The sequence below is a fragment of the Macrobrachium nipponense genome, chromosome 18, assembly GCF_015104395.2.
Source record: "Macrobrachium nipponense isolate FS-2020 chromosome 18, ASM1510439v2, whole genome shotgun sequence".
Lineage (NCBI taxonomy): Eukaryota > Metazoa > Arthropoda > Malacostraca > Decapoda > Palaemonidae > Macrobrachium > Macrobrachium nipponense.
Window position 1 is genome coordinate 39,502,463 of NC_087211.1, and position 26,900 is coordinate 39,529,362.

At 46.3% G+C, this 26,900-nt stretch overlaps 1 protein-coding gene across 3 annotated transcripts in view; it reads left to right on the forward strand.

Annotated features, from left to right (window-relative positions):
* LOC135196994 (ubiquitin-fold modifier-conjugating enzyme 1) overlaps window positions 1–26,900 on the forward strand; it is a 46,909-nt gene that overhangs the window by 2,020 nt on the left and 17,989 nt on the right. The window contains exons 1-2 of one of the 3 annotated variants that reach the window (XM_064223878.1): window positions 1,851–1,871; window positions 2,191–2,337. In XM_064223878.1, the coding sequence (XP_064079948.1) occupies window positions 1,866–1,871; window positions 2,191–2,337 (153 nt within the window). In that variant the 5' untranslated portion in view covers window positions 1,851–1,865. Of the gene's footprint in view, window positions 1–1,850; window positions 1,872–2,188; window positions 2,338–26,900 lie in introns of those variants that run through there. The other 2 variants (XM_064223879.1, XM_064223880.1) reach the window with 2 other exon arrangements.

Below are 26,900 nucleotides of genomic sequence, written 5' to 3' on the forward strand. Positions count from 1 at the left end.
CTGATTACAACTGCAATCTTGAGTAAGATCCATAAAGGTTACATATATACTCTAACATTGTTCAAATGAGTGCTGGGAAGGCTGGGAAAGATGTTGGATCCTTTGCAGTTATGAACGGCGCCTCAGTTGGTTGACGCCATATTGGATTTCAAAACTGCCTTGAAAACATATTTTACAAAGACCTCACATGCTTATTTTATTTCGTATGGCGCTTTCATATATCACATTATGTTGATGAAACTTCAATCTTTTGAATGGTATGCTTAAAGATGTAATTGTATTCTGTTTCACCAATTAAATATTGAGTGAATAAGGCTGATCCACGCAATGACGTTGGATCTACTGCTGTGTTTTCCCCATTGCAAAAACACCTGCTTCACATTCCAGTCACTTAGCCTACTACCAGTATCTTTCCTAGCTGGAACAACCATCAGGCTGACGTACTAAAGTGAGATTTCAACAAAGTCAGCTAGGCCAGCTATCTTAAACCATGTGTGATTGATACATATCTACTGAATAGTCCTGGAGCTACAATTTTAATCTCTCTCTCTCTCTCTCTCTCTCTCTCTCTCTCTCTCTCTTTTGTCTGTGAACCTGCAGAATAGGCCCAGGCCTATTCTGCTATACACAATTGCACATCAGGGGTTCATGATCCCCAGTTACAGTCAGGACACCCCACCCATAGTTAAGGTTATGTTACAGTTGGATTAGGCTGCACTTTATTTGAATTGTCTTTGATATGTGTTTTAGCAGGCTTATACCTGTGGATTTAAAGTGTGTGCATCACATCTTCACTTTTGCATCTTATCCTATCCCATTAGTACTGTAGGTATGTGTTATTGAAGTGAAGTTTTGTAAAGTTATGACTTGTGAATAAATGAGTTATTCTCGAGGTTTAAGGCTTTTTCTTTTACATAATAATCTTTGCAAATAAATAGCCAAATAACCAAGATATAGGGGTATTTCTTTGATTCCTTGCCTATGGTAAAACTCCAAGTTTGATTATATAGGTCATGTTTATATATATATATATATATATATATATATATATATATATATATATATATATATATATATATATATATATATATATATATAGTTATATATATATAGATATATATATATATATATATATATATAATATATATATATATATATATATATATATATATCATATATATATATATATACTATATATATATATATATATATATATATATATATATATATATATATATATATATATATATATATATATATATATACTATATACTATATATATATGTGTATATATTTTATCTATATATATATGGTGTTTCTGCAAGATCTTTTGACTCAACGTCCTTTACTTAGCAGACAAACTGACTTACATGAGAAATTGAGGATACAGGAAAGATCGTATAAATGACATAGGGATTATAAGGAGATTAGTACCTAGAATCCGACACACCTGGAGAATTAGTAACCTTCCCAAACAAGCATAAACATGGCTACAATGTATGTCAGTTTGTCTACTAAATAAAGGACGTTGAAAGATCTTGGAGAAACTCCGTTGTATATCTTTCCTTCGTGTCTTATACCTTTATTTATGGATTTATCATGTTCCAAACTTTCGTGATTCAGTTATACATATATGGTGTATGTTGTAAAATATGAAAATACAAACTATCCCCTTTTGGACCAGAGTAGTATTCTTCAGTGTGAGTTTAGTAACAAGGTAGTTAATTGATGGTACAGTGCATGAAAAGGGGATTACCCTTCACTTGTTTATTGTCACTGAACACTTTTTCTTTTATTCATTGTCATGAGAGGACATCCCACCTCAGCCACCCTCCTGAGACTAATACAAAAGGAAAAAGTGCTTTATGATGGTAGGTAAATGGGCTTTCCCTTTTCCCCTCACTCACCCACCTATCATCAATTAATGATTCCACAATACCAAGTTTCAACTACTGATTCCAGCTTGCTATTGAGAAATACTTCTACATAAAAGTTCTTGTTTGCAACTTAGGATTAATAAGAAATGACTAAAAATTTGTTAAATTTTATCTGTTACATTAATAGTATGTTCATTGGTTAAAAGAGGTACTTTAACTTTTAAATTTCTCAGTCTCTACTACAAGAACCTCTACATTACTTAGAGCTTTAAGAATTATAGTGTTAGATTATGATGATGTCTCTTTTCCTCAGGAAAACTGTTTTACCAGGTTCAAGATGGTTGATGATGCTACTCGAAAAACATTAAGTAATATACCGCTGTTAAAAACCAAAGCTGGACCAAGAGATAAAGAATTATGGGTAACTCGACTGAAAGAGGAGTACCAAGCTCTGATTAAAGTAGGTTTTAAATACTTCACTGTATACGTACTTTGTTTTTATTGTTACATTTTACATGCATATACTGTATTTTGAATAATGCAATACACCCCTTGAACACCTGAATTAGCCCTGGTCACTGACCAGCCTGAACTATATTCTCATAAATTTACCCACTGTCAGCACTACCAATACTGCAGCTAAAATCTTGTCAACTGAGTTACCTGAGTTACCGTTCGCAACGCTGCTGCAAATATCGGTCGACCGAGGCCGACATCCTTAATTTAAAGAGTTTTTGAATTTTGGATATCAGATTACGACTTTGGCCTGTTATTAATGCCATTTCTCCTGGATCTATGCTTTATTTACTGGTTTGTTCATGCAACTTACCTGTCAGATATATATATAGCTGATAATTTCCGACACCGACAGAATTTAAAACTTACGACACACGTAGTGGGAGTCAGGTGGTTAGTACCCATTCCCGCCACTGGGAGGCGGGTATCAGGAATCATTCCCATTTTCTATTCATAATTTTTCTGTCGCCGGTGTTGTGAACATCTGTTTACAGCACCTCCGTCTGGATTTGGAAACTTTTGGCTACTTGAGTATCCCTTTTGGTTCTTTTTTTTGGATTAATTGATTGGATCGGTGGTAGGCACACGTTATTAGTGGATTGATTTGATTTTGGTTTGGACTTTTCTTAGATATATGTCAGGGTCTAGTACAGCTAGCGCTAGGTTCTGCTCTAGAACTGATTGTAGAGGTAGGCTACTGAAAGCTTCAGTAGACCCACATACGGTATGTAAGAGTTGCAGGGAGCATGAATGGTGTGATGAAAGCCGTTGCAAGGAGTGTGAAAGATTAACAGATTCTGAGTGGAAGGCGTATGATACCTATCTTAGGAAACTTGAAAAGGATAGGTTAAGGAGGTCTTCCTCCAGGAGTGTTTCAGGCGTGCAAGAAATTAATGTTTCTCCTGTTAATCCTCCTCCTTGTTAATGCTCCTAACCCTGTAGTTTTGCCTCCGGGCCCTGTAAGCAGTGTCTGTAGAGAGTAATACTTTATCCTTAATATTGGAATCGATTCGTAATCTAGAATCGAAAGTGTTGGCTCTTGAGAGCAAAAGTGATGTGCAAAAGTGCAGTGATACCCCTTGGTGTAGTGGAGGGGTGGTCAAGTCAGGCACTCGGCCTCGTTTCGCCTGCTAGGCCTGGGACCTGTCCTGCTTGCACTACCGAGGACCTGGGGAGGGAGCATGTCGAAAAGCCCGAAGGAGGGTTACAAGGAACCCCCCACCACAGATCTGGCGGTGCCTTTCAGGCAGTTACTGATGCAAAATCCCCAGACTGCCAGGCGGAGCAGTGCGCCAGGTGCACGTCTCCTCAAGGAGTGTTTTTCGTCATCGGATGGCCATTCATCCCCACGTAAAGGGTGGTGGAGTTCTTCAAGGCGTTGGACTTTCCATGTCCGCCTTGAAAAGGACGGCGCGTAATTTGTTGACGCCTTCACGGTCCTAGTTTTCTCCGCCACTTTTGCGATCTTGCGCCTGACAGTGCTAGTTCGACACTGCTTTTCCGCCGCAGAAAAGGCGGTAGAGAGTCCTTCGGAACTTGGATTCAGTTAGGCCGTACGTTTGCGTAGCCGCTACGGTCGCTCCAGAGCTCGGGAAGAAAGGGAGCCGTACCTGGGGCGAGGAGGAGGAGGGCGGACGTTCCCCTCGCCGCTCTCCTCGCTCACAGGATCAGTCCCCTCCCCGGAGCAGGCAAGGAGATTCGCCTCAAAACAAGAGGTTGATTCAGTCACTGGCCTTAGCTAGCCAAACTTCAAGGACTGCTTCTTGCTGCTTACGAGAGTCTCTTCCAGCCGTCGTTAGAAAAGGATGAGAAGCTTCCATGTGAAGAAGTCAAGAAAGTTCCCCCAAGACCCCTCTTTTTCTCCTCGCCCGCCTCTCCTTCTTCGTTCGAGTCTCCCCCTCTAGAGTTCGTTCTGCTCCATCAGCATGACTCCTTCTAGAGGGAGGTGAAAGAAGTTCGTTTCTCGCTCTTCAGGACGAATACTCTCCCTGACGTCGCCAAGTCTTCGTATGTTCGCAAGGCGGAAAGTGGTGGACGCTGAGCGCTGGCTTCTGTGCAAGTTGGAAGCGCGCCTTCAGGGGTGCCGCCAAAACGCCGCACCTGTTTGTTGGATAAAACCGTTGCCACCAGTGGGCGGCGGTTACCAGTCCGCTCGCCTGACTGACGCTCGGTGCGCCGGCCACCAGTAGAAGCCCAAAAACGTGCACTAGTGGACGCCTCGGTGCGCGACCAGTGGCGACCCAAGCTTAGTGCGTTTAGTAGATGTTGAGGCTCGCCGCACCTGATCGGGGTCGGCCGCCCAAACAGTTCGTGGGATTCGGAGTAACGCCAATGCCGCGCCGCTGGTGTAGACACCAGGTTCCTCACCAGTTGCCAAAGTTCAGGTGGTATGAAGGAAAGAACCCTTCCTGCCTTCGTCAGTTTTCTTGCAGAGTTTTTCCATCCATACTTCTCCAGTTTTCTGGGAAGGAAGGAGTTAGCGATGAGTTTAGTAGAAGCCAGAGGAAGAACAGCAAACCAGCTACTGTCTCATCTGGACTATAAAAGTTTTGTTTGATTGCGTCTTCTGCTACAGTCGGGAGTTTCGGAGAAACTTTTCAACCGGAAGCCCCTCGTACCCTCCTTCCTTCAATTCTAATTTTCTTCTTTTAAGGCAACGAAGGCATCGGGCCGGTTGGGTTCATTTAAAAATGAAGAAGTCGCCCTTTCCACGAAGGAGCAACTGCGTTTTCCGGAAACCAGGAAAGTCCATGAGTGGATTGGAGAAGAGGCGAAAGCGTATCAGGAAAGTACCTCTTTTAGCTTTACCGACCTTTCCCAAGACTCTGCGGTGTAAAGGAGGCATGTGGGTATGAGTACGGGAGAGGAAACATAGGCGTTAAACTTACCAGCCTACTGCTCAAGGTGACCTTCGGGTAGCATTCGGGTGGCACGACCCTCCCAAGAAGGGGGAGGGCCCACCTTCTGTCTTCATCAAAAGTCACGTGGCACCCATAACGAAAGTTTTGTTTTGGGGGGGGGAACTTTTTCATCTAAAAGGCCACCTCTTCTTCAAGGACTCTAGAGGTCTTCTAACTTTCTCGACTGGTTGTCTTGGAGTTTTAGATGCCTCAGGTCAAGGGAGTTCTGAGGACCCTATTAGTTCTGGGGGAGCTGCCTTCCAGCGTACTTTTCTGGTATGGAACAAGGTGCCGTCAGGGGATGGCTTTGTTCTGAGGAGTTGAGCTACGCACTTTAGCTCGGGGAATTCTCAACGCAATCGAGAGCCGCTCTTTTGCTAACTTCAACGGCCCAAATCCGTCTTCCTCCAACGCAAAATGGCCGGGACTTGCCTTTTCGCTCCATTCTCAAGGGACCATCTCATTTCCCCGAGGGCCTTATGGTTAAGGGACATAGGCTTCAAGCCTTCAGGAAAAGGCAAGAAACGCAAGATTTCTTCTGGCCCTCCAGTCTTTCTAGAAGGCCAGCAGCTGACTTCATCTTCTGGTGAGCTTCGTTTTGCCAAGAAATCGAATACCCTTTCGTGACTGGCAGACCTTCCTCGAAATAGCAGCCTCCCTGAAGGAAGAGCTCATTCCAGATGGTGTGAAAAACCCCTGCCTACCGTCAAAGAGTAGGCGAAGTGATTTGGAAGTCCTTCAGACGCCGGGCGTTAGGAGCCAGGCCTTCTTCTGGTTCGCGAAAGCCTTGGGAAGAGAGAGGATGCCGGACCCATTGGTCGCTGCGGAATGTCGTGGGAAGGGAAAGGGTATACCAGGATCCTGTTCTTGGAAGTAACCCAATCCCCCGCTATCCGTCAACAACCAAAGGATTTGTCTCCCTCTTATCGAGGAGAGAAAACAGAAAGTGCTTTTCGATCTGCTGGCGAACAAATGATCGAGAAGCAAGCGGTTTTTTGCGCAATGCGCAAACAGGCTTCTTTCCGACCTGGCCGAATTGGAATCCTCCAGGCTTTTACAACAGTCTGTTCACTAGGTGCCGAAACAATTCGGGGGGGGGTGGGGGGTGGTGGCGACCCGTCCTCGATGTCAGCAGCCTAAACCTCTTCGTCACAAAGAAGAAATTCAAGATGGAGACGGCCTCAATCTGTGCTGTTCAGCTTTGGAGACCGGGGGTGATTGGATGGGCGTCTCACTAGACCTCCAAGACGCGTATTTTCACGTCCCCATCCATCCCCAAATCAAGGAAATACTTCTTGACGATTTGTCCATGAAGGGGAAGGTTTATTCCAATTCAGGGCACTTTGTGCTTCGGTCGTGACAACAGCCCGCCCGATGGGTTTTCCATTATTCTTAATGAAGAACGTGGCCAAGGCCTGCTTCATTTGGCGAGGAATATAACGGATCTCTCTCTACCTAGACGGACCTGGCTTATTCGAGATCTTCACTTCGCCGGGAATAGGGAACGGTTGTCTGGAGCCGACCCTGAAGCACTTACGACCATGACGTTTAGCCAAAAGTCCCTGGGGGACTTCATGGGTAAACCCTCGGAAAATAGTCGCCCCATTTTGACTCCAGTCTCAATCCTTTAGTTCTATCTCGGGGAGTTTCAGATGGACTCAGTGGCCACTTTTTCGGGGCTTTTCCGTCCCAGGGGCGACAAACTTCAATGCTTTGAGAAAGAAAGTGGCGACCTTTCTGGGGCGAAGGCGAAAAGGAAACATGACTCGGTGAGGGAATGGGATGAGTTTGCCTGGGCTACCTCATTTTCCTCACTTGGAGAAAGTTTGTTTCTCAGGGAAGGCTGCCACCTCAGACCTCTTCAATTCTTCCTAGCCAACAGTTGGAAGAACAAGCAAGATCTGGAGGCGATCTTGTGTTTAACGAGAGAAGTGAAGGATCACCTAAGTTGGTGGTCAGATCCTCGAAGCTCGCAGAAGGGCTCTCCCTCAAACTTCGGAACCCAGACCTAGTGTTGTTTTCCGACGCGTCGTCCACGGTGGGGTTGGGGAGCAACACTAGGAGGGAAAGAAGTGTCGCGGCCTCCTGGAGAGGGGAACAGGTGTCCTGGCACATCAATCTGAAAGAGCTGTCAGCCATTTATCTGGCTCTCAGGTTTTTTCCAGGAAGAAGATATCCGGCAAAGTCGTTCAGATCAATGCGGACAACACACAGCGCTGGCATACCTAAGAAATCAAGGGGGAACTCACTCGCCTTCTCTGTTTGCCATCGCAAAGGAACTCCTTTTGTGGGCAAAAGCGCAAGAAGTCACGATCCTGACAAGGTTCGTGTCAGGAGTACAGAATGTTTGGGCGGACCTTCTCAGTCGGCGAGGACAGCTGTTGCCGACAGAGTGGAGTTCACCAAGAGGTTTGCCAGTTGCTGTGGAACCTGTTGGGCTGTCCACAGGTGGATGTCTTCGCAACGTCCAGGAGACGAGAAGACTTCAACTCTATTGCTCCCCAGTTCTGGACCCGGGAGAGCAGTCGCAGTAGACGCCCTACTTTGGAGTTGTCGCGGGCCTAGACATATACGCTTTTCCCCCGCTCAAGATCCTCGGGGAAGTGATGAGGAAGTTTGCGGCATCGGAAGGAGCGAGGATGACACTCATCGCCCCCCTTCTGGCCGGCAGCCGACTGGTTCACAGAGGTGATGTCCTTCCTGGTAGACTTTCCGAGGCACTCTACCCTTAAGGAAAGATCTACTCAGACAGCCCCACTTCGAGAGGTACCACAAAAACCTCCCCGCTCTGAGTCTGACTGCGTTCAGACTATCAAGAAGTTGGCCAGAGCGAGGGGTTTTTCAAGACCTGTGGCGAAGACGATTGCCACCGCAAGGAGGCCCTCCTCAATCGCTATGTACCAATCGAAGTGGGCTGTCTTCAGATCCTGGTGCAGGAAGAAGGGCATTTCCTCCACCACAACCTCTGTGAGCCAGATAGCTGACTTCCTTCTCTATCTGAGAGAGGAAGTGAAGTTAGCTGTTCCAACTATTAAAGGCTACAGGGAGCGTGCTTTCTGTAGTCTTTAGGCACAGAGGACTCGATTCGTCTAATCTAAAGACATTCATGATCTTATTAGATCGTTCGAGACTAGGAAGGTAGTCCAGCCTAAAGTAACCCTCGTGGAAGGAACTTGGATGGTGGTGCTCAATATTTGATGTCGAGTCACTTCGCAACCGCTTCATTCAGTTTCTATCAGGAATCTGACGAAGAAAACGATCTTCCTAACCGCTCTGGCAACGGCGAAGAGGGTTAGCGAAATTCAGGCCATTAGCAAGCAGATTGGATTTCAGAAAGTAGTGCTGGTGTGTTCTTTAAGTCCATGTTCTTAGCAAAGAACGAGAATCCTTCCAACCCGTGGCCGAGGACCTTTGAAATCAAAGGGGTTGTCAGATATAGTTGGAAACGAACGTGAGAGATTCCTGTGTCCTGTCAGGGCTCTAAAGTTCTATCTGCAGAGAACTAAAGCTTGCAGAGGTCATCGGGACAATTTGTGGTGTTCTGGTGAGGAAACCTGATCTTCCTATGTCGAAAAACGCACTGGCGTTCTTCATCAGGAATACGATTCAAGAAGCGCATAATAAGTGTAGGTTGATAGTGATTTTAAAGCTTCTGAAAGTAAAAAGCTCACGAGGTGAGAGCTATTGCTACTTCGGTAGCCTTTCACAAAAATATGGCGCTCAAAGATATTTTGAATGCCACATTTTGGAGAAGCAATTCGGTGTTCGCTTCACACTACCTGCGGGAGGGTGAAAGTGACATACGAAAATTGCTTCTCCCTCGGACCATACATTGCTGCCAGACACTGTTTTGGGGGCAGGAGGTAACACTCATCCTTATCCTTTAGGGATTAGGGGGGTTTTTAATTTGTGTTTATGGTTGTGGGGTGACCGCCTGGGCGGGTCTCCCTTCCATTAGCTTAGTTAAGTGGGATACCTTTGGTAAACTAAGCCAGGTGGTGGTATTTCTGGGCTCAGCTCGTGTCGCTTGCGCGAAATATCCTTTAATCTATTATTTCTAGGGTAAAATGTACTAACACATACCAGAGAATAAATAAAATAAAGAAAAAGGTCAGTATAACTGACTGCGCTCACCCTCTAGGAGGGTGTCGGTATGAACACTAGGCGAGTGAGACCACTACCACGAGCCAAATGCCAATAGAAATCTCCCACTACAAAACCCTCCAAGAGAGCCGTCCCACAGAGAGAGCAGCTCGTACTTACTACTACTCCATCCCACGCTCGCGACTGCTGCGCCTCTGGTGGACATCCTTTTCAGTTAGCTCACACGAGTCACACGTGTTATTTTTCTCTGTGATTTTTGTGCCCTTTCTTCGGATTTCGATAATGGAGCGTGCAGCTATTGCAGCAGCCTAAGTTAAGTACTCAGTATTTACGGTTAGCGAGTTTTTTCCGTCCCCGAGACAGTATTGCCGTTTTTTAGTACAAATACGTTCTCGGGGGCTGGAAGCATGGCAGCATGGTCCTGCCGCATGTTGGGTTCGTTCTTGGGTCTCCCATACCTAGAACATCCCTTATTATTTACGCTCTATTTTGATTATCCGCGTCGTTAGGTCTACTCAGGTTGTCATACATGTATGTATTTCACCTTATGTAGGCTTTTTCTATCCAGACCCTAGTCCAGGTTCTTAGTATCGGCCCCTGACTAGCTTTGAGTGGTAGACTCGCCTTCGGGCTAGTCGCAGCACTCCTGGATTTTTTCTCCTGCTTTTTTACCTTCTTTCTTTCATTTTTATTATATATAGTTTATATGTTTTGTCACTGTGAGGTTAGTTAGCGTCTGGCTTAGCCTAGGTCCCGGCTCGTAGAGCCTAGTCTACCGTTGATCAGTTCGGTCGCTTCCACATAGCTTCTCTGATCAGTTGGTTTAGCCCTATGGGCCTATATGCTACCAGCTTTTCAGTTTCAGGTTGCTTCCCCGATAGCTTCTCTCTGATCAGTTGGTTGGCCTAGGCTTGGTTACCGTATCTTAGTTTACCGCCTCGTGGTCACTACGTGATCACGAGTCAGCCAGACGCCTGCCAGTCCCCCTCCCCCCCTCTTCCGCTCTCCCATAGAGTCGGGTGGGGGGTGGGTCGGTCTCCTGCTCGCCCCGCATGCCCGAGCCTGGCTCCCCCTCTCCCTCCACCGGAGGGACCTGGGAGTCCGACAGTCCTAGACTGGTTCTGACCTCTCCGCTTCTCGGTCGGCGGGTGGTACGTTGTGGGGCCTGGCCTTCCCCCCCTCCGTTACTTCCTTTGCCGCTCCGGGGCTAGCTCGAGTCTGTATGTCATCTCGCCCTTCCCTCCTTACTAGAGCTCCTCCCTATCGGAGCCCTGTATCCGGCCAGCGGAAGGGTATAGTCCACCGTAGTTGGACCGGAGCATACAGTAGGTCTTTACTAACCGTACCGTATTGCTGAGTTACTACACTCCGCTTCACTGGACCTAGTCCGGTTCATTGCATGACATTGCATGTTTAGGTAAAGTTATCTTTAAGTTTATCTTTAAGTTTCTTAAACCATCCCTACCCCTCCCTTTCATTTTACCGGATCTCTCCGGGATTATAGCCTATTCAGGCAATGCAGGGAGGGGTTATGCCCAAATTTTTTCCGAGCTCCGGCATGTAACGGAGTTCTTTGTCCTTAGGGTCTGTAAGTGTTCCCCCTTTAAGATACTCATGTGTCCTTCCCACTTGACAGGCCACCAACTGTGAGCAATCCTGGGATGTTCCGCTACACTTCAGGACCCCTGTGGACACGAAGTTTGCCAAGGTCCCATGCTCCATGCGCGACTCCGCACGGGACATCCAGGTCTGGTACCATGAGACGTGCACCATATGTTACGATCTGGTGAGCCAGCTTTTGGAAGGCGTAAGTATTCCATCTCCGCATGCTGCTCCGCTTCTTTTAGTACTTAAGTTTATGTTATTTACTTTAACTTAAGGCATCTAGTTTAAGTATATTCTAAGTTTTAGTTTTAGTGATTCTTAAATCTAAAATATACCCTCTCTTACAGGCTCCGGCAGTAAGAGATACGGGCATTGGCTACCCTGCGGGCCTGGGTCGGAGGTTTTGGGCAAGGAGAACGCCGCAAGGGTCAGCCCTACATACTGGAGAAGCGATTAGCTCTGTTATCTTTCCCGAGGCAAGGCGACTGGGTACGTCGACCCCGGTAGAGGCGGACCCCTCTATTGCCTTTATCCAACAACAACTGGCGGCCTCCTTAACAGAACAAGACCAGGATATCTCCACGGATGTCGCAACCCTGGATATAAATGTTGAACCTATGGTAGTATAGACGACCTGTTGGCCGAGGTAAGTAATGCAGGCACCCAAGGGTCTCCCTTGGGAGTGACTGTTTCTTCTACCCCTGCAACCTCTCCATCCTTCCAAGGCTTTACGGGTGATGAGTTATATACTCCTCCAGAGGCTTTCGGTTAGACCTAAGATCAAGTCCAAAACATATGACCTTGACTAAGACGTCATCGTCTTCGAAGAAGACGTCCTCGTCTTCTTCCTCGCGCAAGTCTCCGGCTCGTAATCCCGGCCCAGACAGGTCTAAAGGGTCTAGCTCCGGCTCAAAGTCCTCAAAGAGTAAACCTAAGGAGAAATCCCGCACCCCGGCAGTATCACCAGTTCCACTACCTTTGGTTGCCTATTCAAGAGTCTCCCCTCCACCTTCGCAGCAGCTCCGGCTTTGGACACCAATGCTGGCCTGTTGCAACAGGTGGGCGACCTAGTGGGCTCCCTTAAGACGATATGGAACATATGATATCCCGCCTGTCGGACAGGATCACTTCTCAGGACACTATTATAGCCGGTCTAAGAGAAGCCCCTCTTGTCCTCTCCCTCAACCTCCAAACACTAGCGGATCTCAGCTTTCCCCCGCATGACTCGCTGCCCGCTTTCTCCATGAACAATCCTTGGAGAGTAGCATCATACGCCCCCTTCCAAGATGGTCTCATCTCCATACCGGAGTTTGGAACTCGAGAATAGAGGACTTCGAGTTCTACCCGGAAGGCCTACAGCCTCCTTCATGGCTACGCTAGGCTCACGCCTTCGGCTATGGTTAGGGATGACAGGGTACCAAAGGAGACGTCCCTCTATTCTCGAGACCAGGGCTCAGCGAGAATGGCTCAGATGTTTAGAGGACATAAGGACTGTTCGAACACCAAGATCCAACCATTCAAAAGTCCCTTTACCATTTTCACGATGGACGAGAGTACCCCGCTCCCTTTCCTAACCAAGATAGCTAGGTCGACCATCTCAGCAGCTCAGAAAGGGGAACCCATGCCTCAGTTAAAAGAAGCAGACCCCACATCTCCGTTTGCTTCCTTCAATTGGAGAATTGTGGGAAGACTTGCCTAATACTTTCACAGCTGGCAAACTCAAAAACCTGACTGTGCTTTTATGCGAGTTTTGGTTTGGGAAAAGCTGCCCAGGCTCCCTGATAGTCTTATTCAAGCGGAATTTGACTCGAAAACACGACTAGCCAGGTCAATCAACCTGATGGCTATGTCTGAGGTAGCAACCATGGCTTATGGTTCAGAACCAATTTTTAAGCTTATGACCAAAGCCCTGACTCAAACGGTGCAGTCATATATGTTCGAGTTTGCCACTGCCAGAACGAATTGTAGGAAGCATGTCCTGCTAGAGGCAACCATTCGTCATGAACCGAATAGGTTACTCTCTTCTAACATCTGGGGCGCAGATCTCTTCCAGAGGCTATGGTAAAGGGCGGAAGTCCAGGCAGAGGCTACGAGCGTTGAACCAGAGCCTAAGGACCGTTGGGGTCTTACGGCTAGGGAGAAGCAAGACCTGACACCAAAAGGTAAGGGGCAAAGGAAACCCAGACGTTTCCAGCCTTACCAAAAAGAAGCAACCGCGCTTGCCCTCAACAAGTTCCTACAGTGCCGTTAGTGCAGACAGCCCAGCCCTCCACGTCTAAAGGTCAATCACAGCCTATTTATGTGATATCCCCTCAGCCTCAGCCCTCCACCTCATACGCCATCTCTCCAGCTTACAATCAAGCCTTCGAGAGTCAAGCTTCTCAGAAGTATGACCGCTCGAACAAGGGAGGCAGAGGTAAGCGGTCCTTTCGTGGGAGAGGATCGGGAGGCCCCTTCAATAGGGGAAAGCACTTCAGAGGAGGTCGGGGGGTTACCAGAACCAATGAAGAACTTCAGGTAGGAGGGAGGCTGTTTCACTTCGCCACCGGTGGAACTTCAGCCAGTGGGCTCAGAGCATAGTGTCAAAAGGGCTGGGTTGGAGCTGGTTGACGAACCCACCTCCAGCCAGACCTTTCCGTCAACTTCCTTCCAAGGAATTGACAGAGTACGCAGAGGACCTCCTTCAGAAAGGAGCTATAGTCAAAGTCAAAAAGTTAAAATTTCAAGGTCGCTTGTTCAGCGTTCCAAAGAAAGGCTCAACAAAAGAAGGGTAATCTTAGACTTGTCCCGCTTAAACTTAGCCATCCGCTGCGACAAGTTCAAGATGCTCACGATCTCACAGGTGCGGACCTTACTTCCCCGCCGTTGGGCCGTCACCACCTCTATCGATCTTACAGACGCCTACTATCATATCCCTATTGCAAGACACTTCGTCCGTATCTGGGATTCAAAGATAGGAGATCAGACGTTCTCCTCAAGGTAGGGTCCCGTTCGGGCTCAACGTGGCACCCAGGGTGTTCACGAAGCTAGCGGAAGTAGTAGTGCAACAGCTCAGAGCTCAAGGGATTATGGTAGTAGCGTATCTCGACGATGGTTGATCTGGGCCCCATCAGTCGAAGATGCAACAAGGCCACACTGAAAGTGATCCAATTCCTAGAATATCTAGGATTCAAGATAAACAGATCCAAATCAAGACTCACTCCAGAGTCAAACTTTCAGTGGCTAGGCATTCAATGAATCTATCCTCACACACTCTGTCGATTCCATCCACCAAAAGGAAAGAAATAGCGAAGTCAGTCAAGCAATTTCTAAGTCACAAACTAGCATCCAGGAGAGCTCAGGAAAGGATCCTCGGCTCTCTCCCAGTTTGCTTCAGTAACGAACATCTTAATGAAAGCCAAACTAAAAGATCTAACCAGGATCTGGCGCTCACGAGCAAATGTCAGGTCCAGGGACAAGCTATCCTCAGTGACTCTGATTCTAAAGAACCGGCTTCGGCCGTGGGCAAAAGTCAAGAATCTGTCAGTGTCAGTTCCTCTTCAGTTCCCTCCACCAGGGATCACCATCCACACAGACGCGTCCTTAAGCGGCTGGGGAGGGTACTCCCAAGTCAAAAAGGTTCAAGGAATTTGGTCACCCCAGTTCCGTCAGTTCCATATAACGTACTGGAGGCAATGGCAGTTTTCTTGACTCTGAAAAGATTACGCCCACCAAGGTACTCCCACATAAAGCTAGTCTTGGACAGCGCAGTGGTAGTACATTGCATAAACAGAGGAGGCTCCAAGTCGCGTCATCTAAACCACGTCATGATAGCCATCTTCTCCCTGGCAGACAAATTCAGTTGGCATCTTTCCTCCACCCACATAGCTGGAGTGAGAAACGTTCATAGCAGCCGCCCCTATCCCGATCAGTACCCCTAGAGTCGGAATGGTCTCTAGACGAGAGTTCGTTCCAATGGATCCTTCAAAGAGTCCCCAGGGCTACAGGTGGATCTCTTCGCATCACAAGCAAACCACAAAACTACCGTGTTATGTAGCCCCCAACCTGGACCCTCTGGCTTACGCCACGGACGCCCCTGGCTCTGGACTGGAACAACTGGGAGAAGATTTACGTCTTCCCTCCAGTGAATCTCCTTATGAAGGTATTAGACAAACTCAGGACATTCAGGGGTCAAGTGGCTCTAGTAGCCCAGACTGGCCGAAGAGCATTGGTACCCCATGATTCTGGAACTGGGCCTTCGTCCCTTCGGATCCCCAGTCCCAAGCTCTCCAGTCAGTACAAACGAAGACTGTGTTCGCTTCCTCAGGGATTCTCAAAACCCTAACTTTATGGATTTCATGAAGTTTGCGGCAAAAAGAGATGCGAATATTGACCCTCAGAATATTCTTTTCCTGGAATCCGATAAAAGGGATTCAACTTTGAGGCAGTATGATGCTGCCGTCAAAAAGTTTAGCAATCTTCCTGAGGGAGTCAGATATCAGATTCATGGACAGTTAATTCTGCTATATCCTTTTCAGATCTTTATTTGAAAAGGGTTTAGCAGCTAGCACTATTACGACAAACAAGTCAGCATTGAAAAAGATATTTCAATTTGGATTTAACATAGACTTGACAGATACCTATTTCTCGTCTATTCCTAAAGCATGTGCTAGACTTAGGCCCTCTGTCAGGCCTACGTCAGTTTCATGGTTTCTTAAACGATGTTACTAAAACTGGCTTCCGAAACCGATAATGACACATGCTCGTTTATGATGCTCCTAAGGAAAAACTCTGTTTTTATTAAGCCTAGCTTCAGGAGCAAGAATTTCAGAACTGTCGGCTTTTATCCAAGTGACCGGCTCATGTTCAATTCCTTCCCACAGGGGAAGTGCTACTTTCTCCGGAACGTAGTTTTTTAGCAAAGAATGAAGATCCTTTGATGAGGTGGGAACCTTGGAAGGTATTACCCCTTCCGCAAGATGTTTCCCTTTGTCCAGTTTCAACCTTACGAGCCATTTCTATCCAGGACCTCCTCTCCTCATCGGGGCCTCTTTAGGAGGGAAAAATAAAAAGGTGGTACTTATCCACTAAAGGCATCAGGCAACAAATCCTGTACTTATCAAACAAGCCAATCCTGACTCCTTTCCAAAAGCACATGATGTCAGGGCAGTAGCCACCTCAATTAATTACTTCCAGCATATGAATTTTGATGGTTAAAGAAGTACCGGATGGAAATCGCCGCACAGTGTTCAAACGTCACTACCTTAAGTCCTTGGAAGCTCTGAAATTCCCAGCAGTAGCAGCGGGTAACATAGTTTTCCCCTGACTCTAGTTAGATTATAGTAGAAGATTCAGTCCTCCTTTCTACCTGCCTCACCCAACAGTTCGTCTATTCCTACCTTGTTCATTAGCTTAGCATTCACCTTGTGTCTTAGCTGCTTTATGAATTATATAGTGTCCCTTTTGTCTGGTTAGGGACACACACAGCTGATTACCATACTGATCTCATAGATGTTATCCCCTTATTTTTATGCTAGGGGATACATCATATTACAATGGTTACGGGTTTTGTATATTAAGTCATATACATTCCTGAGATATATATTTTTGTGATTGATCAAATATTTATGTAACTTTATATTAATTGCTATTTCTATTTTGATACATGTTGTTACACAGATTTATTATGATAGGTAATCATTTTACCTATTTGTATATATGTAAATTACCTTATATTATTAACATAATTAGTTTTAAGGGTAATTTAAGCATAATTCTGATTTTGTTTTACTGTGTATTTGTATCTTTTTAGCAATTATATTCATTCATTTATTTGTATCTTTTATTGAGACCTATTTTGTTTTATTATATTCTGTTTACTTTCTTTACAATCTTGTGCTGTTTCTCTGGTACGATTTCGCGCAAGCGACACGAGCTGAGCCCAGAAAAAGGATTTTGACGTAAGGAAAAAATCTATTTCTGGGCGATTGGCTCGTGTCGCCAGCGAAATACCCACCCTACCCGTCCCTTCGCTCAAGATTGTCTGCTAACCTTCAGGATGGCACCAGAGGCGCAGCAGTCTGCGAGCGTGGGATGGAGTAGTAGTAGTACGAGCTGCTCTCTCTGTGGGACGGCTCCCCTCTTGGAGGGTTTTGTAGTGGAGATTTCTATTGGCATTTGGCTCGTGGTAGTGGTCTCACTCGCCTAGTGTTCATACCGACACCCTCCATAGAGGTGAGCGAGTCAGTTATACTGACCTTTTCTTTATTTTATTTATTCTCTGGTATGTGTTAGTACATTTACCCTAGAAATAATGATTAAAGGATATTTCGCTGGCGACACGAGCCAATCGCCCAGAAATAGATTTTTCCTTACGTCAAAATCCTTTTTTTGTCTCGTTGCCCTCATTAGTATGGTCCATGGGTCTAGTCACGTCGTGGTCTCGCCCCTGTTGACAGATCATTCTGGAGTCGCACCAGCCTCATAGGTCTCTACCTTGCTGGCAACTCTAGTAGCACAAGCAGACTTACGTGGCAGTAATCACGAAGCCAGCTATGCTAACAGGTAAGGAACCAAGATATCAATTATGCTCATATGTGTTTTCCTAAATCCTCTATTCTGTCTCTCCCACCACCAGGAAGGTGGGATTCAGCTATATATATATCTGACAGGTAAGTTGCATGAACAAAATGATATTGTAATGATACAATTAAGTTTGTTCATACTTACCTGGCAGATATATATAATTAATTACCCGCCACCACCTCCCCTCAGGAGACAGTGGAAATAAAATTATGAATAGAAAATGGGAATGATTCCTGATACCCGCCTCCAGCGGCGGGAATGGGTACTAACCACCTGACTCCCACTACGTGTGTCGTAAGTTTTAAATTCTGTCGGTGTCGGAAATTATCAGCTATATATATATCTGCCAAGGTAAGTATGAACAAAACTTAATTGTATCATTACAATATCATATTTTGGAATTTCTCTCCTAATTTTGACTTTGGATCGGTACTTTGGCCTCGCTATGGATAAGTTAGAAAATAAAACATCATCGTTTCCTAATGCCTCTGCTTCCTTTTCGTCTACAGCTTCGACGATCAAACTTTCTACTTCTGGAGATGTTGGCGCTCATCTGTTCTGCATGTCCTGCAAGCATAGGATGAGTACCATCAAACATGATCAACATTCTCTTTGTATTTTATGTAGGAAGGTTCAGTGTAATATCCGTCAAGAGGTGTGATGAGTGTATGTGTTGGTCAATAGATCAAATGGGGTATTACTATATGAAACACTGAAAATCCTTAGCTTCGAAGAGTAACCAAAGATCAGGATCAGCGGTAGGGGTACAATCAGTAGCCAAGGAAGCATTAAAGTCAGAGTTATTCAAGAAGTTAGAGGACATGTTATCATCTAGTATGTCTAGCCTATTTTGTAGTCTGATGAATAATTTTACTAAGAATAGAGATAGTGGTAGTAGTAGTATAGTTGATTCTAGTCGTTCTTTTTCAGCAACCACTGCCTGTTCCAGAACCAGCCCTAACAGGTGCCGGGGGTCATAGGGAACCGCAAGCCTCGAAGGTGGGTTCTGCCGGCCCCCACTGGTGCGGAGCAGGCAGTGTTGGCAGCAGCTTTCCCCCTTCCCTCTCAGGGTATAAGTTCTAAGGTTGATGTAGAGTTGGGTAAGACCCAGACGAGTAGGGCTAATAGGTTAGGCAGTGTTCAGGAAGAGAATTTGAAGGTGCAGGTTTTTTTGGGTTTGGGTTCTGTTGTGGTTTTTAGTGTGACGGTTTCATCTTTGGATACATCTTTGGTTTTGATTTTCCTTGCTTTCCAAAGTTTCTTTGATAAACAATCCTTTGAAAGTTTCTTTATGTTTCTAAAGGTCTCTGTGGTTGGTCGTTTGGATGTGGTTTCAGTTTTGTCGGGTTCAAAAGTGTTGGATATTGATCCTTCGTCTTCGAAGGTTCCTTTTCATTCTGTGGATAAGTTTGGTTCGTCTTGCAGTGGTGGTAATTCTGGTGATCAGGTTTTCAATTTGGCTCTCCCATAGGCGGGGTAGTGCCGTCAGTAGACCTCATGCAGTGCACTGTAGGCATTACTTAAGGTTCTTTGCAGCGTGCCTTCAGCCCCCCGCTGCAACCACTCTTATTCCTTTTACTGTACCTCCTTTCATATTCTCTCTTCATCTTACTTTCCACCTTCTCCTAACTCTGATTCATAGTGGAACTGCAAGATTTTTCTCCTGTTACACCTTTCAAACCTTTTACTGCAATTTACATTTCAGTGCTGAATGACCTCATAGGCCCCAGTGCTTGGCCTTTGGCCTAAATTTTATATTCATTTCATTCAGTTGGGCTCAATTTAATGCAGATCTGTTGGATTTGTTGCAGGGTTATACATTACCAGTTAGGCAATGTCTCAGTTTTTGGTTTTCCAATACATATTCGCGATCATGTCTAGAATAATTTTCTTGACTTTGCTAATGATGTCTGTTAAGTTTGTGAAGGGGGAACATAGTCGATCTATTTTCTTTCTCTAAAAACTGTGGCCTCTTCTAATGCTTCTTCTAAACCTTCTAATGTTTTTACACAATCTTCTTTATCATGTCCTTCTTTGGAGGTCGCTTCGGAGTCTTCTCTCACTCATACTGTTTCTTTGCCATTAACTGGATGTGGTTTCAGTTTTGTCGGGTTCAAAAGTGTTGGATATTGATCCTTCGTCTTCGAAGGTTCCTTTTCATTCTGTGGATAAGTTTGAAAGAAATTTCATTGGTTCAGTCTGCAATGTTGGAGTTTTGGCAGTTCCCTCTCTCTCTTTGGGGTTGAGGGAAGGTGTACCCCTGACAGGGCTGTCTTCTTTAGCACCTTCCACAGGTTATGTAATTTCTCAGGCTTCTGTCTAGAGGGTTCACAGGTAGTTGCAGAGTCTTCCGCAACTCCGTATATTCATCCTTTACTGGGTTTGAGATGTTATGTATCCGCCGTGTTTCTTGCAGGTGCTACGGCAGTTGGCGATTCATCTGCACCATTGTCGAGTGCATCAGTACCGATTGTGTCCTCTGCCTCTCCTTTCACTAGGGTAGCTGGTAATTTTCCTTCTTCGGTTCCCATTGGTTCCACAGCTCGTAGCTTGTCCTTTGATGCACCTTTGAATACGGTACCAGTTGGTATGTTCTCCGCCTGTCCAATGTTGGCGGTAGGTGCTCCGTTGGTTACTCCGAGTGTGGCTTCTTCCTTTTTCTCTCAGTCTTCTACTTCTTTCTCAACTTTCCTGTGGCTATTTCTGTTCCTCCTTCTAAGGTATTCAATGTGGTTTGTGCTTTGGTTCCGGGTTATCTTGGAGTACTTTCTCCCCCTCCCTTAATCAATGTGACTTCAGCTCCGGATACCTGTCCTGGTGTGGCGGTAGGGGTGGGCGTTGGTCGCCCAGGTGTTGTGTCATCATCAGTGGGTGGTGTAGGGTTTGTGCCGTCAAGTGCGATTAGCTCCGAAGTTTTGTCCTTGTCTTTAGTTGGTACAGGGTTTGCACAACTGAGTGCGGTTGGCTCAAATCTGATGCAGTCAGGTATGTCAGGTGTTGGTTTGCGCATCCAGGTGTAGTGAGGTCCGGGGTTCGGGAGCAGCTCTTGCAGCTGTTCAGCCTATCTCTTTTCCTGTCCCGGTTCGGTTGGACCGGTCTGGCAGAGAGTGCTCTATTGAAGAAGAAGAAGAAACATTACCAGATGTGGTTTTTTTTTCTCCACCAAATGAAAGTGAGTATAAATGGATGGTGGACTTTATCCATTCTCTCTATCTGCAGTCCAGACTCCTTAGGAACCTACACAACCAAATCAAGCAATGTTTGAAACGTTGTATTCAACCTTACTTCCTAGTCGGAAGGGGTTCTACGGGGTAGTGGCTAACCCCTCTGCCGGCATCAGAGTTCCACTCAACGAATCTGTTGAGGCTCTTCTCTCTCGGGTGCCCTCGTCGAATCGTTTGGTAGCGGTTACATCTCATGAGGCTTGTATTTCAAAGTCACCTTTTGCAGTCACCATGAGGCCTTGTCCCACTCTATGTGGATGTTGTCTGGGTTGATGGGGTTTCTTAAACAAGATGGATATATTCCTTCCGATCATGCATTGTTTGACAACCTCATCACTTTGGTTTCAATAGGCTTGGCATACCAGGCTATATTTCGGATGGCTGTACAACATTCTTTGGCAAGTAGAGGAGAGACTTCTTTTTTAAGTCATCTGCCGCCTCACTACCTGGACATTCATAAGAGGGTTCTGTTGAGGGCGCCGTTTGCGCTTTACAACAGTCTTTTTAGAGAGAATGATGTCTCCTCGATGGTCAATTTTGTGTTGTCTTCGTCAACAATAGTCGCAGCAGGCTAGAATTCGTGTTGCGGCTCAGGATTAAAGATCACCTAAGGATCCAGGATGCCATTTCCGGGTAAGTGATTGATTTCTAAGTCCCCTGTAAGATCTCCGGAAAAGGTCCGTTTTGCTGCTAAGGGTTTGGCTTCTGCCTCTAGTTTGAAACCTTCTTCTCCCAAGACAAGTTTTTAGAAATAGAGGAATTTTCCTTCGCCTGTACCAGTAGGAAGTTGCCTTGCTCCTTTTTTGGAACAACTGGAAGGAGTGGGGCACAGAGTGTTGGGTGGTAGGAGTCTTAAGGAAAGGGTACAGTCCCGTTTCATTCTTGTCCTCCTCTGTCCAGCTCCCAGGTTTGCCTTCCCAGTTATTCCCCATCCTCCATCAAAGGGGTTTTTACATCCAGATCTTCATGGCTACAAGCGGTAGAGTCTTGGAGACCCATTATAGATCTTTTGGGTCTTACTGGCTTGTAGTTTCAACGAAGTTGCATATAGAAACTTTGCTGTCAATGCTGTGGTCAGTTTGGAGAGATGATTGGATGGTTTCAGGGGACCTCAAGGATGCGTATCTCCAGGTTCCGATTCATCAGGAATATTGGAGGTTCCTGCGTTTTTCGGGTCTAACTAGAAGGTTCCAGTCCAAGTCCCTCTGCTTCGATCTGACCACAGCACCTCAGTTATTCACAAGCTCAGTTATTCACAAGGATAACGTCTATTCCGGACATAATGCATCGTCAGGGATTTCGAATGAGGAGATACTTCGACGATTCGTTTATTCAGGTTCGTTTGTGGGCGGGGTGTTATAGGCAAGGGCTCTCTTATTGAACCAATGTCAGACCTTAGGAGTTTCAATTAATTCGGTCAAATGCTCTCTAATACCAGTACAAGTAAAGACCTATTTAGGAATGGAGATTCAGACACGTCTTTTGAGGAGTTTCTTAACAGAGGAATGGATTCTTGTGGTTGTAAGTCATCTAGAGGTATTCCTGTCAGACAGAGCTCAACCAGTTTGCTTGTGGAAGAGCTTGTTGGGCCGAATGCCCTCCCTCTCGCTACTAGTTCCAGGGTCTTGTCTCTGGATGCGTTCTCTGCAGGTGTGTCTCAGGAATCACTGGGACTTTTGGGAAGAGACCGCAGTTGTGGTGTGGGATGATTCTGAACTGAAGTATCTTCGGTGGTGGTCAGAAGAACATTGTCTGACCATCAGCCCAAGATTGGACTCCCCTCTTCCAGACGTTTATCTGTATACAGATGCCTCAGATCGGGGTTGGGGTACAACCCTGGAGGAATCTCAGGCCAGAGGCCATTTGAGGATCTGGATCGAGAGGAGTCCATCAAAAATTTCTGGGAGTTGAGAGCAGTACAAGAGGTTCTAAGTTGCTTTTCAGAACAAGAAAGCAACAGGGTAGTAGCTCTCTTTGCAACAATGTTACAGCTGTGTCATATCTGAAGAAAGAGGGAGGAACAGATCGCAAGTCTTAAACATCGTAGCACAGAGAGTTCTTCATTGGAGTGAGGAACGCAGGGTTTCTATTATCCTTCACTTTGTGCTGAGGAAGCTCAATGTTATAGCAGATGCATGGAGTCGCTCTGAGGAAGTTCTCGGGAGTGAATGGACAAGTTGACGTAAGTTCCAGTATTCCTTCCAGAGCAGAAAGATCTTCTCAAACAGACTAATTTCCATTTCTTCCTTCGGAACTTCCGCATGCTGAAGCTGGCTGCTTGGAGACTGTCCAGCGAGCAGCTCGTCATTCAGGACTCTCTAAGGCAGTGGCTCGCCAACTGTCTTTGTGTCTGAGAAGATCTGCTAGGAACCTATTCCAGACTAGGTTGGATATGTACCGTAGTCGGTGCCAGAAAGAGGGGCATAGCATTTCATATCCATCGGTTGCAAAAGTGTTAGTTTTGCTCTTGTTTTTAAGAAAGAAAGAACTTGTATTCTCCGAATGCAGGGTATAGGTAGAGGCTCAGTAGCACACTCATATTTCACCTGCCTGAGCTTTTGACCAATAGAATTTTGCATGATCTATTAAGATCTTTTAGAATAGACCATCTAGTTTTCTGCTTTGGGCACTCTCGGGATTTAGGCTGTTTTGAGACTGTTGAGCTCTTCATCTTTCGAGCCTTTGAGGTCTTTCTTGACTCTTAAGAGAGCAAACCAAGAAGGTGTTATTTTTAGTTGCTCTGGCTACTCCAAGTGGAGTTGGTGAGATCCAGGCAGTGGTGAGGACGGTTTCTATTTCGGGGCACAATATTTTTCTTTCTTACTTGCCAGAATTGGTTGCGAAGTCTGAATCTGAAATGTATCCTCTTCCTAGATCGTTCTAATTTTGTACATGAACTTCCCTGCCAGATATATACTTAGCTATAGTCTCCGACGTTCCGACAGAATTTCAAATCTCGCGGCACACGCGACAGGTAGGTCAGGTGGTCTACTTACCCGCCGATGGGCGGGATGGGGGCGTATGAACCAATCTATCTCTCCAGCCAGATTTTTTTCTGTCGCTGAAGCGATAACAACTGTTGTCGTTTCTTCCGATATATTCTTCATTTCTCGCTTGCCTGGAGATTGAATGATTTGAACATTTTGGTGACGTTATTCGCTCTATGTTGGCTTGGCATACGCTGATTGTGGACCGTTATTGACTTTGCGCTGGATTTTCCTGTAGAATGTCTGATTTTGATTCTGTTTCCAAAACTCCGGTTTGTTTAGAGTATGTGTGACCGATGGATGTAAGGTGAGGTTACCGAAAGCTGCGGTGGACCCTCACACTTTCTGTGTTAAATGTAGGGGGAATGAATGTTCGTTTGTTAGTAACCCGTGTCAAGAGTGTGAGGTTTGAACGAAGATGAATATAAGGCTCTTTCTTCTTATATTAGGAAACTTGAAAGGGATAGGGTACGTAAAGCTTCTTCAAGGAGCTCGAGCAGGTCGAGAATGAGTGAGAATGAAACTAACATTAATGTAGTTTTAGAATCCTTTCCTCCCAGGTCTCAGCTCCTGCTCCCCGCACCGAAGCCGTAGATTCGTCTTCGGAGGCGGCGGCCTCAAAAGCTTCCTTGTGTTCTAAGGAAGACAAGAATCTTCGTACTGAGCAAGGTAAGAGTGTCAGTGATGATAAGTGCAGTGTACCCAGTTGATGTGGAGGGTGCGTCTGACCGGCTCCTTAGTGCCTCCAGGCCTAGACCTCTTCCAGACTCCCAGTTCCAGTGGAGGAGGAAAGTCGAAAGCCGCAGGAGGGCTAGGGAGAGCCCCCACCGGTCAGGCGTCCCCTCGGCAGATCCTGAAGTTCGCTCCCAGGCTGCCTTGGATCGTAAGAAGAAGAATATTCTTCGCCAGTGTTTTTCGTCATCCTCTTCTCCTTCGCCGAAGCGTGGGTGGAGCTCTAAGGAGGCGTCACGCCCGTTGAAGAGGGCTGCGAGGCTCCCTTCAGTCGTTAGCGTCCAGGGCCCAGAAGACTTTTCTGATGTAGCTTCCTTGCAAGCAAAGAAGCCTAGGAGAATCCGGTGATCGCCCTCCTTCTCCCGCGCCTCGCGCTGAGCTTGCTTCGGAAGAAGATCCTGGGGACTCTCCTTCTCGAGTACTAGCGGGCCCTACAAGCTCAGATCACAGCCTTGGCGGACTCCTTGGCATCGAGATCGCGTAGAAGGAAGGATTTGTCTCTCCCGATCAAGAGATCGAGGCGCGTTTTGTCGGAAGAGCGCTCTCCTTGTAATCGGCGTTCTCCTTCTTTTGAGGATTCTTCTACTCATCGTAACATTTCACGAGAGGAACACCACTCCCGCTCGGAGGTGTTGAGACGCCATTCGACGGATAGGCGCTCCTTGGACTATGAAGATATTTCCTCAAATCGGATTCCTGCCTCGGGTAGACGCTCAGCCCCTTCTGTTTTCTCCTTCTTCTAGAGTTCGTGCAAGAAGAGAGAGTCGCTCAGGTCATAGAAGACTTGGTTCGTCGTCTCCGTCTCTTCTTTCTTCTCCTCGTCTTCTCAGAGAACCTAGGGAATGCCCTTCTGAAAGTAGCCCACTTCTCCTTCCGACTACTGTAGTCGGGCGTCGATAACGTGACTGGTAGGCGCTCATCGCACGGAGTTCGCTCCTCCTCTGTAAGGACATCAAGAGTCTAGTTCAGGAAGCCCTTCGCCCTCCTGGGTAAGCGTCATTCGTCTTTAGTAGCTGTCCTGGAGAAAGACACCTTGATCCTCGTTTGCTTCGTTCTCCTAGTAGGCGCTCTTCGTTCTCGAGATCCTACTCCTGATCGGTCTCCTCTTGCTAGAAGTCAAGAACGCCTCAAGCGCCCTGATTCTGTTAGCGCTCGGAGCCTTACAGACGTTCTCCCCTTGGTAAGGACCAAGATCTGCAGAACGCCCCTGTTCGTTTAAGCGCTCGGAGCGTAGCAGCCGCTCTCCGCTTCGTAGGCATCAAGAGCCTCTAAAGCGCCCTGCTCCTGAAAGGCGCCCTATTTTTAGCAACGTTTCGCCGCTTGGTAGGCGCCAGGATTCCACTAAGCGCCCTGTGACAGATAGGCGCTCGGCGCCTAGTAGCCGCTCTCCTCACGATCGGCGACAGGATCTTAGCAGGCGCTCTCCCTCTCGTAGTTTCCCTAGGGATAGACGTGGTCTTTCTAGAGAATGCGAGTTTAGACAAGAATTTTCGGATAAGCGTCCTTCTTTTACAACTCGTCGTTCTCCTGTACGCCTTTCTACTTTGGAATCTTCTCCTCATTCAAGACGTTTGTCTCCTTCATCGCACTGTACCCCAGCTAGAAATCATCTAAGGATTCTCATAAGGATCCTCATCCCTGTTCTCCTCCTCAAGAAGACCAGGAAGCCTCTGAGGAAGAAACTAATACATCGGCAACAGTTTCTTCGTACAAGAAGCTCACAGAACTTCTCCTTCAGGAGTTCGGAGAGTCTTTGAGCCCTACTGCTCCTCCTTCTCCACACTCGTTGTTCTCCACAGCGAAAGCAACGAAAGGATCTTCGTGTGTGAGAATGAAGCCGACTCTTTCTATGAAGAAAGCGCTCAAGAGTTTCGGTTCATGGATGCATACTAAAGAGGAAGCGGGGAAAAAAAAACAATGTTTGCCTTCCCTCCGTCGAAGCTTTCAGGAAGGACAGGATTTTGGTATGAGACAGGAGAAAACCCTTGGGACTGGGCCTTCCGTCCATTCAGCTGACGCAGATTTTTCGGCACTAGTAGATGCCACTAGAAGATCAGCTTTGAATTCGGCCAGAACTACGTGGCAATGAAATGAAATGGATCACATTCTAAAAAAGGCATTTTTTTAGAGTCTTGGAAGTTTTCAACTTTCTCGATTGGTCCCTCGGAGTCCTAGCCAAGAAAACTCAAGGACCGGACACGTTTTCTCCGGAGGATTTGAATTGTGTCTTATCCTGTATGGATAAATCGGTGAGAGATGGGGCCAGCGAAATAGCTTCACTGTTTGGAGCAGGGGTCTTGAAGAAAAGATCAGTATTTTGCTCATTTTTAACAAAGTCGGTCTCACATGCTCAGAGATCGTCTTTGCTTTTTGCCCCTCTCTCTACACAGC